General features: G+C 39.8%; 2 protein-coding genes across 3 annotated transcripts in view; both read left to right on the plus strand.

The window, feature by feature from the left end:
• The first annotated feature begins 2,012 nt into the window (after positions 1-2,012).
• dusp5 (dual specificity phosphatase 5) lies at positions 2,013-6,691 on the plus strand. The gene is made up of 4 exons (XM_007567623.2): positions 2,013-2,502; positions 3,404-3,543; positions 4,073-4,292; positions 5,984-6,691. The coding sequence occupies exons 1-4, from the start codon at positions 2,139-2,141 to the stop codon at positions 6,388-6,390; spliced, it is 1,131 nt and encodes a 376-aa protein (XP_007567685.1). The 5' UTR covers positions 2,013-2,138; the 3' UTR covers positions 6,391-6,691.
• Positions 6,692-8,350: 1,659 nt separating this feature from the next.
• Positions 8,351-14,461, plus strand: part of smc3 (structural maintenance of chromosomes 3) — a 28,722-nt gene continuing 22,611 nt past the window's right edge. For both annotated transcript variants that reach the window (XM_007567624.2, XM_016679443.1), the window contains exons 1-11: positions 8,351-8,545; positions 9,177-9,252; positions 9,920-9,958; positions 10,048-10,115; positions 10,301-10,372; positions 11,385-11,464; positions 11,573-11,651; positions 12,298-12,415; positions 12,743-12,918; positions 13,077-13,157; positions 14,091-14,255. In XM_007567624.2, the coding sequence (XP_007567686.1) occupies positions 8,531-8,545; positions 9,177-9,252; positions 9,920-9,958; positions 10,048-10,115; positions 10,301-10,372; positions 11,385-11,464; positions 11,573-11,651; positions 12,298-12,415; positions 12,743-12,918; positions 13,077-13,157; positions 14,091-14,255 (969 nt within the window). In that variant the 5' untranslated portion in view covers positions 8,351-8,530. The remainder of the gene's footprint in view (positions 8,546-9,176; positions 9,253-9,919; positions 9,959-10,047; positions 10,116-10,300; positions 10,373-11,384; positions 11,465-11,572; positions 11,652-12,297; positions 12,416-12,742; positions 12,919-13,076; positions 13,158-14,090; positions 14,256-14,461) is intronic.

The following is a 14,461-nucleotide window of genomic DNA, read 5'->3' on the forward strand; positions in this document are numbered from 1 at the left end:
TAGAATTGAATACAACTATCTACAAACGTGACCACAATTGAAAAGGAAATGATACAAATTGTTTGTTTTTTTATCTTTCCACCTCAAATGTGGTTTATATACTTTAAATTAAAACTGAAAATACTCATGAGGAGAAAAAATATTAAAGTGTGCACAATTTCAAGCTAACATGTTATAAAAGCACCTTTTGATTCAGAAACAGCATTCTGTCTTAGAGGAGTCAGTAAATGTTTATGAAAATCCCACATCTTGATTTGGTAATATTTTCACACTCTCTCTATCTTGCAGTAGTTTTCCACACTGTGAAGTCGTGAGTTATCCACAGCCCACTGGACTCTGACTAGGGCCCACCTGAACACTGATTTTCCTCTAGCGACGCCATTCTTTTGTTTATTTGGACGCACAGTCAGAAGACCCATTTGTGACTGTGATGTCACTTCCTGAATTATGTCTTTAGATGTCGCTTCACATATATATTTTTTTCTCATGATGCCATCTATTTCATGTTCTTAAGTGAAACAACCCCACAACATAAAGCCGCCACCACCATACTTGACAGCTTGGATGGTGTTAGCAGATTTACATCCATTCCCATTTTCCTCCAAATGTAACAACGGTCATTAAGGTCAAACAGTTTCACTTTAGCTTCACCGGACCGCAGAACTTGTCTCCAAAAGTGAAGGTATTTGTCACAGGATACATTTGCAAACCGCAATCTGGCTTTTTATGTTTCTTTTGAATCACTCGCTTCCTCCTCAGCCGGTATCGGTACCGGACACATTTCACTATTAACGGTGACATGTACAGATTTCAAAACGTATGCTTTGAAATTGTGAGCCAGTTTTTGTTGTTGTTTGTTTTGGTTAGTTTTATAAGACCTTAACACATTCTCCCAGAGATTTGAGAATGTTTTAAACAGGCCCAAACTTTTTCATTGGGAGCTAAAGTTTCTTTCTTTTTTTTTTTTAATCAGTCCTTCTCAATCCAGACTCAGAAAACTACAGGGCTAGAACATGACTAGCCCTTCCCAGAAACTCCTGCAGCTTTGTCAGTGTTGTTGTTAGCCTCTTGGCTGGCAGTGTCGCTGGTTAGTTTCAGTCTAGCCTTTTGAATAATCTTAGAGAAACATAAATGTTATGTAATGTCAACATTGCTGATGACAATTTTTACTGTGCTGCGGTGGATTATTTTATTTTTGTACCCTTCTTTTGTGGTAAACCTTTGTATAATTACATATTTTGATCCAAATTATGGCTTTATTGAATTAATGTGTCTTTATTTAAATTCCCTTTGAGATCAGTATTGAATATCAGAAAAAAAAATTATACTAGTGCTTGAAGATTTTTAAGATAGAGCAGCTTCATTCCAGCTAATGTTAGGTTTTTGGAGCAACAACTGCACAACATTTTCACACTTTGCTGTGCTGTCATTTTACAATTTTCAGTTGAATGTGTGTCAAATTAAGGGTAGACAGGGCTTTTGAAATGATTTATCATAATCACTTTTTTTGTTGTTGTTTGTTTTGTTATCACAATAACTTCAAGTCTAGCAGTTGCAAAATGCACACTTTTTGGATCCGGTGTGTCCAGAAAATATTTCCTTTAAAGCAACACACGTATGCATGATGTTGCATCGTTTGTTGTGTTCTTGCAGGAACCTCGCAACATGCAAACAGCAACCCGCCGCAAAGGCTTTGTTATGCAATAACTGAGACGGTGTGACGGCAGTCTTCTTTAGAAACCATGGCGTTGCAACCTCGAAAAGCATTCAGCACCGGCTGCATGAAAAGACTGGTGGAGCATCTTACGGAGGGACGGAGAGGGGGAGTGAGTAATGGCTGGATCAGTAGTAGCTTCTGTACAGGGTTTCTTATTATTTACCAGAGCCCGCGGGCGGAGTCACAGCGGAGTCATGGACGTGGGCGGGTTTTTTCCTGCGAACACACCAGCGCCGGTGTCCATATATGGTTCTCGACGTCACTCACCGGAGGTCCCATTCACATAAAACAGATCGGCCGGAATCCCCTTGGAGGAAATGTAGGCACAGACTCGCACTGGGCTCGCTGCTCGCCCGCTTTCGCATCTAGCTCAGTTGTTTAAGGCAACAACAACAACAACAACAACAACAACAACAAGAAAATGAAGGTCTCCAGCATTGACTGCCGGCGTCTGAAGAAGATCATCAGGAAGGAGTGCGGGAGCTGTCTCATTGTGGACTGTCGACCCTATTTTTCATTCACGAACTCCAGTATTAAAGGGTCCGTCAACGTCAATCTCAACTCTCTGGTGGTCCGGAGGTCCCGGGGAGGCCCTGTGCCTCTGCAGTTCGTCATCCCGGACGAGAGAGCCCTGTTTCGGCTCCGGGAAGGGAGCATATCGGCGATCGTGGCTCTCGATGACCGGACGTCCCACTGGCAGAAGCTGAAAAAGGACAGTGTAGCACAAATAGTAATAAACACCCTGTCGCATCTAGCGAGCGGAGCAAGCATCTGCTTCTTGAAAGGTAAGAAATTATTATTATTATTATTATTATTATTATTATTATTATTATTATTATTATTATTATTATTTACCAGTTTGTTTTTGGTTCAGTTTTGTTGATTATAAACTGAATTCGTGAAATCCAAATTGAGAATTTGAATTCATTTTTTTCTGATATCACATGGTTTTGTTGCCTGTTTCAGCCTGAAAGTCGTAACCATTAATAAAGTAACAAGGATATGATATAAATATCCAAATATGACAGATTTGCTTGACTCTATATTATATTATATTTGTCATAATTGGATGCATGCAGACTGACAAAATCCATGAAATAGCCTTCGCGAGTCACTCTTAAAATGGCTTCTTTTTTTTTAAATTGTTGGTTGACCAACATTTTGGTGGCATCTCCATCACTTCATCGCTTCATCGCAGCTATTTTTCTCTCACTTATTGGAGAAATGAATGTCCTGCGTACGTCAGTAGAGCGGATGAGTCAGTGCTGGAGAGACGCAGCTTGATGCTGCAGCGACTTTCCTTGGCGGTAAAGATGTCGAACCAAGCTCGGTTCCTTCATCGGAGCCCAATATTTACTACATAGTCAAGTGCAGTAGGTTCATCTGAGGTCGTGGCAATGTGTTGGGAAGCGCATCCATCTCCGTCTGTCAGGATGCTGGCCTAAACGGATTACCGGTCCCCTTAGTGAGGGCTCCTGTAATTAATTACGCGTCTATAATCAGGTTATAAACTCTCAAATCCCGCGTTAAGACTGTTTCATAAACACTGGCATTTCACAAGAAGTGCGTTCTTGTGTGAAGGCGTTAGTAGGCTAGAGGTGGTGTTGTAATTTTTCTAAGCTTCTTTTCTAAAAATGCATATCCGTGACATGTATTTCTCTGTGTGTGTGTGTGTTGCTCGCTCAGGAGGATACGAAAACTTCTACTCCCAATACCCTGAACTTTGCACTGAGGTGAAAACCATTGACCAGAGCGGAACTGAAACCGAGAAAAGAGTCAGCAGCCACAGCGAGAAGCTTTCTCACCGCATACCAGATTATGATCAGGTATGGAAACACCCCTCCACTCCCACACAGCTGCAAACTGTCAGGTTTTTTTATATATATATGGCACATGCAGAACCACGCTGGTTGTCAGAGAGGCTTATATTTGACATCAAAGCCACATCACAATATTCCCTGACCTTCAGTGCTCCTCAGTTCTTTATATATACTGCAAAAAAAAAAAAAAAAAAAAAAGAGAGAAGCACAACCTCTCACTGAGGCTTTCATCTGCAACCTTTCCTCTGTCATGTGTACTATAAATAGAAAGCCTGAGAAAGCCTCAGATCTGAATGACCTCCTGTGTCTCTCTGACTGAGATGTTGTGAGGTACTACTGCCCTTAATGGCTCCGTTCCTCCATTTTCCACCACACTTTTTTTTTGGTCCATAAATGAATGTGCATTTTCTCATGGTGTGGGGTGGGTAAAAGCTGATGGATCAAGGCTGGCGGTGGATGTTTTGTCTTCTCTGAGAGGCTGTGTGTTCTTGCCCATTAACACCTGACTTATGTTTCTGTTTTCTCTGCGCTCTAGGGTAAACCCGTAGAGATCCTGCCTTTCCTCTACCTCGGCAGTGCCTACCACGCTTCTAGACAGGACTATCTCAGCGACCTTCACATCACAGCCTTGCTCAACGTGTCGCGTCGGGACCTGCATCCGACCAGGGGCCACTATGACTACAAGTGGATCCCGGTGGAGGATAGCCCCATGGCCGACATTAGCTCACACTTTCAGGAGGCAATAGAATTCATTGGTGAGTGGCTGGATATTGTTATGACAAAAGTCTTGGTGCTTAAAATACTTTAATCTCTCAAGTCTGCAACGATGCTAAGTTAGGACGATGTACGGGTTTAACGGCCACAATATTCAAATCTTAAAAATACCCAGGCTGAGATACAAAAAGACTTCTATACCCATACATAGGCATTGCTATTTTTGAAAAGCATCTTGAAATAAGTCTCCCTCTATCTGAAGCCTGCTGCCATTCACAACTAGAAAGCTTTGAGAAACCCAGCGGTAATCAGTTTATCGTCATCACAAACCTTCAATCCCTCACCGATATAACCCAGCCAGACTTCTGTCAGTCAGGATTTCCTCTCTAGCCTTATACCCTTCCGATCTCCTTCCCTCCTCCTCCGTCTTAACGCATAGACGGCTCTCCGATGCCGTCATCAGCACTGCGGCCAAATCTCTGCGTTGCCGGGTGTGGTCAGTCAGTGTGACAACTAGGTGAACCGTAGCAATGGGGTCAGAATTTGTAGGCTGACTGAGACACACAGCACAACAAGCTATTATTTGTGATGAGTGGGTGGAGGATAAATACTGGGTGACTAACGCACAGTAAGAGAGGGTTTTTTTTTTTTTGTCCCTACGAGATGGAAATTACTGATGGCCCCGAGGCCAGAAGGCCTGCAAAATATGTTAGAGAGGGAAGGACGGCATGTAGGACAGGTAATGGGGCTGCTGCATAACGGCAGTAGCAAAGGTAATACACAATGGGTTATTTATAGCTTGGCATAACCAAAGACACAGCTCATCCACAAGCAGCTAGCCTGACCTGTATTGTCAGTACTGTGTATTGTTTGGGGACGTGGTTCTGAGTAAGCCTGGTTGTTACATAAGGCATCAAAAGCGTTCCTGGGAGCAGGTTTAACCTACATTCAAACGCAGCTTCCGAAATTCATCAGTCATTAGACATGCAGGGTACACAAATAATCACAGCTGTTGGTCTTAAATTAAAATCAATCAGCAAATCCCAAATGTGTCTAACTGATGTAACGGTGAGACGAGGGAGGATAATGAATATTGCTGACCCACTGAAGTATGTCCTGTTAATTCAGAGCAAACTTCGGCTATTAAAACACCCACTGATCCTGTCCAGCTTAATTCAGGTTGCTGTCACTCTCTTAGCAAGACGGGCTCTCAGGGAACGGATAGAAGTGGCCCTCATAGTTCCTGTGATGCAGAGAGACGTGTAGGTGTGCACAGTGGCTAATGAAACTGCTGTCTGCAGCTGTGGGTAGATCAGACTTGCACGCAAGGCTAATGAAAGTACAGACCCGTAGGTGTTTGGAGAATTTCTAAGAATTCTTGAAGCGTTTAAGAAGGGACATTTAGAGAGATAGGTGAAAGCAGATACGTGTGGAGGTGGTAGGATGTACCGGTAAAACCTGTAGGAGCGCGGCACGTATAGGACACACACCTGTGAATATGGAGGCTGAATGCAGCGCCCCCACATTGGTGCAGGAGCTGGTGTGCTTTGTGACTAACACCAGCAAAAGAAGTTTGTCTCCTTGCGCCACGAAGGCTGGCGCAAGGAGACCAGAGTAACTTTGAATATGTAGCGTGCTGAGAAGAAATGTGATGATTATGCAGCTAAGCTGTGATTCTGAGAAAAAAAAAAACTGATTTCAACAAAGATTTCTTCCTTTCTTTCCTCTTTAGATCAAGTGAAGCAATCAGGAGGGAAGGTACTGGTACACTGCGAAGCAGGCATCTCACGTTCGCCCACCATCTGCATGGCGTACATCATGAGGACCCAGAAACTGAGGCTCAATGAAGCCTTCGAGGTCATCAAGCAGCGGCGCTCCGTCATTTCGCCAAACTTCAGCTTCATGGGCCAGCTGTTGCAGTTCGAGTCCGAGGTCTTGTCCAACGCCCCGGCCATGGCTGCCACGCCCGAACCGGCCACTCCGTGCGTCACAGAGTCAGCCTCGTTTTTTGCCAATGACTTCTCCGCCACTTTCAGCACCAAAAACTTTGAGCCATCCATGTTCACCCTCCCTACCTCTTGCCTGCAGTCCCCAGTACACCACCCGTTGAAACTGAGCCCAATAACTGCACTGCCTTAAAGAAAGAAAAGAACTACGATTGCTTGGTAGTATTACTTGAAATTTTAAGAATCAATGCTTTCTGCGTGCCTGATGTTGAAACCAGCAGAGCGGGTAGACGCAGCGGAAATCAGCAAGAGACTCAGCGAAGCGTTAAAAACAACAAAAAACTGTGTTCAGTCGAAAGGTTTTCCCGTCTTTTGCGCTGCGGTGATGAAACAACACAGCACAGTGATTAACTGCAATATACATGCCTTAGGTTAATATTGTGATTCACTTGCCTATTCACAATTACGGTTAGGCATTTAAACCTAATTTATTTTAAAATAATGGTCTGTTTTTTTTTTCAATAATGTAGGAAATGAAATGTGTTTAATAAATGTTTTCACCACTGAAACGTTGTCATGTTGTAATTTTTATGTATTTGAAGCAAGAAGTAAAACCCAATGATCAATTATGGCCACATGATGTGGTAAAAGGAGAAGCAACAGTGACACCTGCAGTGACTTTGAGCCCAGATAAGAAGTCTCATTTTTCTGAATAAAAGTCAGACCCCATGTCTTCCCAAATTGTGGTAGTTACACAAGCCACATATTTATAAATTAAGATGAGAACAAATCACAGGTGAAAAGCTTAAAAATGCATTCTTGTTATCCACAATTATCCTGATGTTGCATCACGATCAAAGCCCTGCAGCATGGACTAATGAGAGTGTCACTACAAGAAAACTTCTGAGAAAGAAAATTGAAATAAGACAGAATTCAAATGTGACTTCATTTTGTTTTGACATATGAATAAAAACATGCTACATTTTATTATCTGCAAATATAAAACAAAGAAAACAGATATTATCTTCAGAAATCCCTATTTTACTGTTTCTTATTTAGGAACGACTAAAAGAGTCTCAAAATGTATTTTTCTTCTCCGATACTCAATTTTTATTGTGAGAAGTCGCCCCTTGTATCAAGAAATGACCTAAAACACAAATTGAGCATTTTCTAATTGCATGCCAGGAAATTTGTGTGATTTGTTTCTTGTTGGAGTCAGGCTGAAATGATCAATACAATATATTTGTTTCCAATTAATACATTTGAACACTAAGCAGAACCATGTTTGGAAATAGAAATACTATGTGTTCATCAAAAATTTGCTGAGTTTGTTTATTACCTCAACAACTAGGCTAATTGTTTCATATACAAATTATTTCCATATAACTACTGGACATGAAAAAGAATGCGTTTTACTTCAACTACCACCAAGTTTTAAGGCAGCCATTTTGTATTTTGAGGTCGGGGCTGCTGAGAAACCTCTGTCGTTAACATTTTGATTTATGGGACATCTTTTTGTTATTTCTGGCTTGAATTTTGGAAATTTCATCTTAAAAAAAAATAAAATAAAATAAATGCAGATAAAATATGAAGCGTGCAGGCCAAACCTTCTTTAAAATGACCAAATAAGTAGACAAAGTCAAATTCTGGTTCCAACAAATGTTTTCAGACATCTTCTCTGATCTGTGGTACATAATCTTTCTTGTGACATCTCATAATTCAGGTTCTGAAAACATGAATTATCTGTGATATGAAACGAATGGTCCCATAGGCTTCGATGTTTTATTTTAAATGGCGCTAAAAAAAAATCCCCTTTCTTTATGAATTTAGATAACCTATTGATGAAACTGAAATACACCTTGCTCTAAGCAGCTAGTTCAGATAAAACAGAGGAGAAAGGAAGAACTGTAACAATTTTGTTTGGCGCCCAGAAGGGAAGAGTCGGATTGTACCAACTGTTTAAGGAAGGAGATGTGAATACCAATAAAGCATTTTGGAGCTAAATTAGACACGACTGTGCCATAGTTAAAATTTTAATACTTCAATAGAAGATCATAAACTTTCAGAGTAAGATTTTTCAAAATACACACAATTTATCCGTGTTTTTTTTTTTAGCTACGAAGACCCCGTTTTCACTTAATGGTACGAGCCGCTCTATCCCGCCCCCGCCGCCATTTTCCATGTTATTCTCTGTTAGCATACACTCCATCATTATTTTTTTTATATGCAGCAGTTGTTCTATTATTCCTAATTTCTCGGGTTGTTTTATTTAGTGTGTGGAGGATATTATAATTCTCCAGGTGTGATCCAGGGGACGTCCTGTTTAGGCAGCCATGTATATTAAACAGGTAAGCTATCCACCGGGCTTCTGCATGGTGGAGCCTAACTAATCTATAGCCATGCTAGCTTAACGGTATGCTAAAGCTAAAGTAAACGCTTTAAAGATTTCACCCGTAATATGCTAATTGTTTTATAAAACCATACAAAGATTCCGAAAATGCAGTTAAAGTCAAGTTTTTTTTCTGTAAAGTTAGGTGTCGGTGTGGCCTGTTTTTATCTTTAATCGCTGCACGACTCCATGTTAAGAAGCTAAGCTAATGCCATTAGCCTAGTAGTTGTAGATTTTCATACCTTTAGTCCTATGGTTTTTATGCCAGTGGTTACCAGCATTATATTGCACGTAACTCTGCAATGCATATGAGACATCGATAGTACTTTTGCCTGTTATAATCATCATATTATGTTGTTATAAGGCTGGTAACGCTCTGAATGAAAGCTAGCGCCAGCGCTTGTCTCAAATGGCCCAGTCCCGCTTTTAGGATCTGTATTTGGTGCAAAAATCCCCACATACAAAGTTCAGATACTGAGACAATTCTGCAAGAAACTTTCTTAAACTTGCCTTTTCCGACATTTGCATACTAATTGCACATTGTCGCTGTTATACTAAAGGAGATGCTGTTTGTGGTTGTTTATCTGCAGGTCATTATCCAGGGGTTCAGAAGTTATAGGGATCAAACTGTTGTGGACCCCTTTAGTCCCAAGCACAATGTGATCGGTGAGTTTGTGCTTTTTTTTCATTTCAAATTTTGTTTTTATCCTGCATAGAAGTTTTAATTAGAGATGCAATGTTTATCATATCATAATTTCCACTCGTATATTACTGTATTGAAGCTGCTGCTGCATTCAATGTTGACTAAGCTTTTATATAAACAACTCAAATAGGTTTAACAATTTCAAAAGAGAAGTACATCAGAACAAATGATTTCATCCAAATGAGCAATAAGAGAACTTAAAATGACCGGCTGTGTATGTATGTTCAATTAAGACATAAAATCACTTGGTCTCAAAAGTTTTGATATTTTCCATGAAACATTCATTACACCTGTAGTTTTTGCTACATTGATATTTGAAAATCTTCATTAACTATAATGATTTGGTTGATTTCTTATGTTTTCTTTATTAGACATCCGGTAATTGAAACACTGTATTCAACAAACAGCCATCTGTCATAGAAACAGAAACCTGTTATGGAAATGTGTCTTTTATTTTTTTTTTGGTTATGAGTAGGAAATTTCTGTCTGCCAATAATTTATTTGAAAGATATAGGTTAATAATCAGTACTATCATCACAATGTTCAACACTGCTATCACTTTTGTTTTGTTAATACTGAGCTGTGTGAGTCTTTCCATATCTCCACTTCACCAACTTTGTTTTGTTTCAGTCGGCAGAAATGGATCTGGAAAAAGTAACTTTTTCTATGGTACGTACGCCTTTACTTATTCAGCTGGATTTCTCCAACATGTGTAAAACAATAACGAAGTGACCACAATGTTCAATTGTCTTTTGCAGCCATCCAGTTTGTGCTCAGCGATGAATTCAGCCACCTGCGACCCGAACAGCGCCTGGCCCTGCTTCATGTGAGTTCTAACAACGTTCAGTCTCCTGAATGTAGCTTGAATTGCTCTATTGGGGGAAAAAAAAAACCTTTTACAACCTTGAAACAAATAAGGAAGTATTTTAATGTTAGTGGCAGGATTATCATTGTGAAAGTTAGTTTTTTTTTTAAATTATTTATTATGTTTTTCTACTTCTGTTACTCCAGGAAGGAACTGGTCCGCGCGTCATTTCAGCTTTTGTGGAGATTATATTCGATAACTCCGACAACCGGCTTCCGGTATGAATTGTTAACATTTTCTCTGTCCTCTTTCTCTCAACCATTGCTTTTTGAGCCTCAAAATGTCAGTGCCATTTATAGTTCTGGAACTACAGAGATAAAGCATAACAAATAATGCTGAGTGACATTTCTGATCTTTGTAAGATGCTTGGGAATTTGGGCTTCAACAGTGTTTTGCTGAAAGCCTTGAAGGTTTAAATCATTTGGATAATGATGTCTGAAGAATTGTGAATACTGGTCTTTTTTTTTTTTGACAATGCTAATATTATTTTTAATATTGGTTGGAGTATTAAGATTGTCTTCTGTACGTATCGCGTTAACAAGATAACAAATTGTGCTCAGGGTAAATATGTAACAAATTTCTATAGGTGTGTCATTACACCTTTCTGCTTCAGCTATACACACTACTGATAATGATGCTAGCTGATTCTTTAAGTATAGTAGAAATAGGCCTGGGTGATAAATTGTCCCAAAAATTATTACGATAAACTATGATTATGTCAATTTGGAACCATTTTCAACTAATACAATAATAATAATAATAATATTGGCTTATTGTATACCCACTCACATAAAAAAACAACAAAACTTTAGGTTCTAAAGAAAATTTTAACACTGGAACTTTAAAACATTTTAAATATCCAAAATAAAACAAAACAATAATTATTTAAATGGTTAATGATGTTTCACTCGCAAAAACTGCGTATCCTTCAATTATTCAGTTTAGACAGGGAAAACAGGCAGAAGTGACAAAAGCTTCAAACTAATTACTTGGCAACTGGGTGTCAAATGTTTGCAGCATTTCTCATCTCTTTAATGACTATTGTCCATAAAATGATTGCGCCAATTGTGATTAATTCATTTATTGCTTATTGTGACGGCATTAAGTAGAAATCTAAAGTTTGTGCTAGAAACTGCATTCCCAGTTGCATAATACTGTTGTATAAGCTGCATAAATCAGCCGTTATGTGGGACCGTCGGCATCACTAGTGAGAAATTTCTCTCCCTCCAGATCGACAAAGAGGAGGTCTCCCTTCGCCGTGTCATCGGCGCGAAGAAGGACCAGTACTTCTTGGACAAGAAGATGGTGACGTGCGTATTGTTCCGGCTCGACCGTAAATTTGTACTTGTAAAAAGTCCCACAGAAAACCGTCCAACTCTGCCTCCTTCCTAAGTTTCCTGCCCGTTTTCACGTTGCAGTAAGAATGACGTCATGAACCTTCTGGAGAGCGCCGGCTTCTCGCGCAGTAACCCGTACTACATTGTCAAGCAGGGAAAGGTGAGGAAACTATGATTTTTTTTCTTCTTCTTTTTTTTTTTTTTCTAAATTCATCAGTGTGAAATGATGCTGCTGTGATGAGAGATGAGCAGGAGGCTCCAACAGAATTTTCCTCGCCTCCTTAAACCAATGTTGATTTGTAATCTTTGTCATTTCTCAGAATACAGATTTGATGAGATAAACTAACTTTAGGCATTTCCATCTTCGTTGCATCTTTTAGTTAGTTTATAAATCCCTGGAAGCTTAGCATTAGAGTAGATTAAAGATCTGTGGGTGGTGGTGTATCAACCTCTGCCTCTCAGGTCTTCTGGTTCTGGTTCTGGAGAAGCAGGATTCAGCTTCTATGCACCACAAATCTGGAGCAAACATCCGGAAAACTGTAGAACAGCTGAAACACCGACTTCCTCTCAATCTAGACTAAAAGCCTGTCTGGATTTGCTTTTTGTACCATAATAAATGAAACACTGACCAACACTTTGATGCGTAATGACGGCTTGACCGTAATGTTTCAGGTGTTGACTGTGTCTTCTATGACTTTGTATTTTTGTGTTTTTCATTACGTAAATAACTTTGAACTGCCTTGATTTTGAAATGTGCTGCGCAAATAAATTTGACTGACTTGATTGATTTTAAATTCTACTTGCAGATCAACCAAATGGCCACAGCGCCCGATTCTCAGCGACTGAAGCTTCTGAGAGAGGTGGCAGGAACGCGAGTGTACGACGAACGGAAGGAGGAGAGTATTTCTCTCATGAAGGAGACGGGTAAGAGCTTCGAACTTAAGATATAAAACATACATAGTTTTAGTAAACTTGAAAAGAAGAAGGCCTGGATCATGTCGAGTTATGACCCTAAAGCGTAAGCCGATGATAAACCTGCAGCTTCTTGAGAGAGGGTTGCTGGTATTTTGCGGCTTTTCATCTGGATAATAACTGAACACAACGTTCTACTACAGCTGGTTTGATTTCTCAGATTTTGTACTGCAGTTGCAACAGCAGCGATTATCAGTGAACATCATGTACTGTTAAACTAAACTTTAGCTGACATTTCTGCCGACAACCCGGCTCGTGTGTTTGTTTTTTTTCCCTAAGAGGGAAAGCGAGAAAAGATCAATGAGCTGCTGAAGTACATCGAGGAGCGTCTGCATACCCTGGAGGACGAGAAGGAGGAGCTGGCTCAGTACCAGAAGTGGGACAAGATGAGGAGAGCTCTGGAGTACACCATTTACAACCAGGAGCTGAACGAAACTCGCGCCAAACTAGATGAGGTGATCAGTTTACACAAGTCCATTTCTTACCAAGACATACTGGTGTAAATGTGTACATGAAAATGTCACCATCTAGAGCGGGAAACCTCTTGTTTTTTTTGTTTGTTTTTTTTTCTTGGATTCTGTGGTTTTTATTTTTATTTCTTGGCCGTCTTTAGTTGTCCTCCAAGAGAGAGACCTGTGGAGACAAATCCAGACAGCTGCGTGACGCTCAGCAAGACGCCCGGGACAAAGTAGAGGTAAAGCTGAAAAACAAACTGATATATGTGTGTGTGTGTGTGTGTGTGTGTGTGTGTGTGTGTGTGTGTGTGTGTGTATTTTGTGTTCTTATCCACACGGAGGACTGATCCTGGCAAAATTGGTGATAAATGTAGAAATAAATAGATGTGAATAAATAACTTGGTAAAGTAATTAATGCCTCAATATTGCTTTCAAAAAATAAAATCTTTCCCAACTTATTTGATTATGAGATTTGCCATGAATATTTGTTTTAGCATTTTCAACATAATTTCATTTATATTTTGAATAACGGATCAGGGACTAAAAGACGAGCAAATATCCTGAAATGAAGCCGGGATGTGGCATTTGTGCTTCTTCGGTTAAATTCTAATTATATTTTCCATTTTATTTCCAGTCTTAGCCTTTCATTAATTAGTTTACTTTTCAGTTTTATTATTTATTGTTTTCTCTTTTTCTAATGTCCTGTATTTAGTGTGTTTTTTTTTTCTCATTTATTTTTGGCAGGATTAGACCTCCATATTTTGAAGGTGTTCAGTTTGAAAGACTTGTTAAAAATATTCTTAACAAATTGTTTAGTTGAAACAATAAATCAATGAATAAATTGCATGACAAGTTTGACATAAACATTTTTTATTGTTAGAATAAAATTGATCATACAGAAGTACTTCTTTTTCTTTTCATTGTGTGGGAAAAAAAAATATTTTTTTTGGGGGGGGGGCAATATAAAAATACATATGTTTGGGTATTTATTCTATTTCAAATCTAATTTTTATTTAGTCTTAGTTTTGGTGCACAGAGATAAATAACCAGTTTATTTTTAGATAAATAAATAATATTCTGTCACTTAGTGAGTCAAAAAGTGAAAATTCCTCTAAAACGAATCTCACAGCCCTTTAATCTGTTCTCATTTCCATTTTTTTTTTCTTTTGCAGGAGACGGAGCGCGTTGTGCGCGAGCTCAAGTCCAAGGTTTCTGCCATGAAGGAGGAGAAAGAGCAACTGTCGGCGGAGCGCCAGGAGCAGATCAAGCAGAGGACCAAGCTGGAGCTGAAGGCCAAGGACCTGCAGGATGAGCTGGCAGGCAACAGCGAACAGAGGGTACGGAAGCCTCCGATCTGCGTCACAGAAAACACGTGACGATGCACCAGCACCCCTCGTGTTCATCCGCACCACTGTGGGAAAGCAGGGAGGGCCGTCTTCACTCGCTTCGCTTGAGCTGGTTCCTAACTGGAAAGGCAGCTTCTTGCTTGTGAATTTCTGTTCAACCTGTTGTATCGAGCTGCTGAAATGTTAAGAAAAGAGCA

This window comes from Poecilia formosa, unplaced genomic scaffold (genome assembly GCF_000485575.1).
Source record: "Poecilia formosa unplaced genomic scaffold, Poecilia_formosa-5.1.2 Scaffold211, whole genome shotgun sequence".
NCBI lineage: Eukaryota > Metazoa > Chordata > Actinopteri > Cyprinodontiformes > Poeciliidae > Poecilia > Poecilia formosa.

What these genes read in the sequence shown, in the direction of transcription:
- dusp5 (XM_007567623.2), top strand. Translation starts at nt 2,139, where the DNA reads ATGAAGGTCTCCAGCATTGACTGCCGGCGTCTGAAGAAGATCATCAGG. An exon ending in AAGCATCTGCTTCTTGAAAG is followed by an intron (nt 2,503 to 3,403) that starts GTAAGAAATTAT and finishes TTGCTCGCTCAG; the next exon opens with GAGGATACGAAAACTTCTAC. An exon ending in GCATACCAGATTATGATCAG is followed by an intron (nt 3,544 to 4,072) that starts GTATGGAAACAC and finishes TCTGCGCTCTAG; the next exon opens with GGTAAACCCGTAGAGATCCT.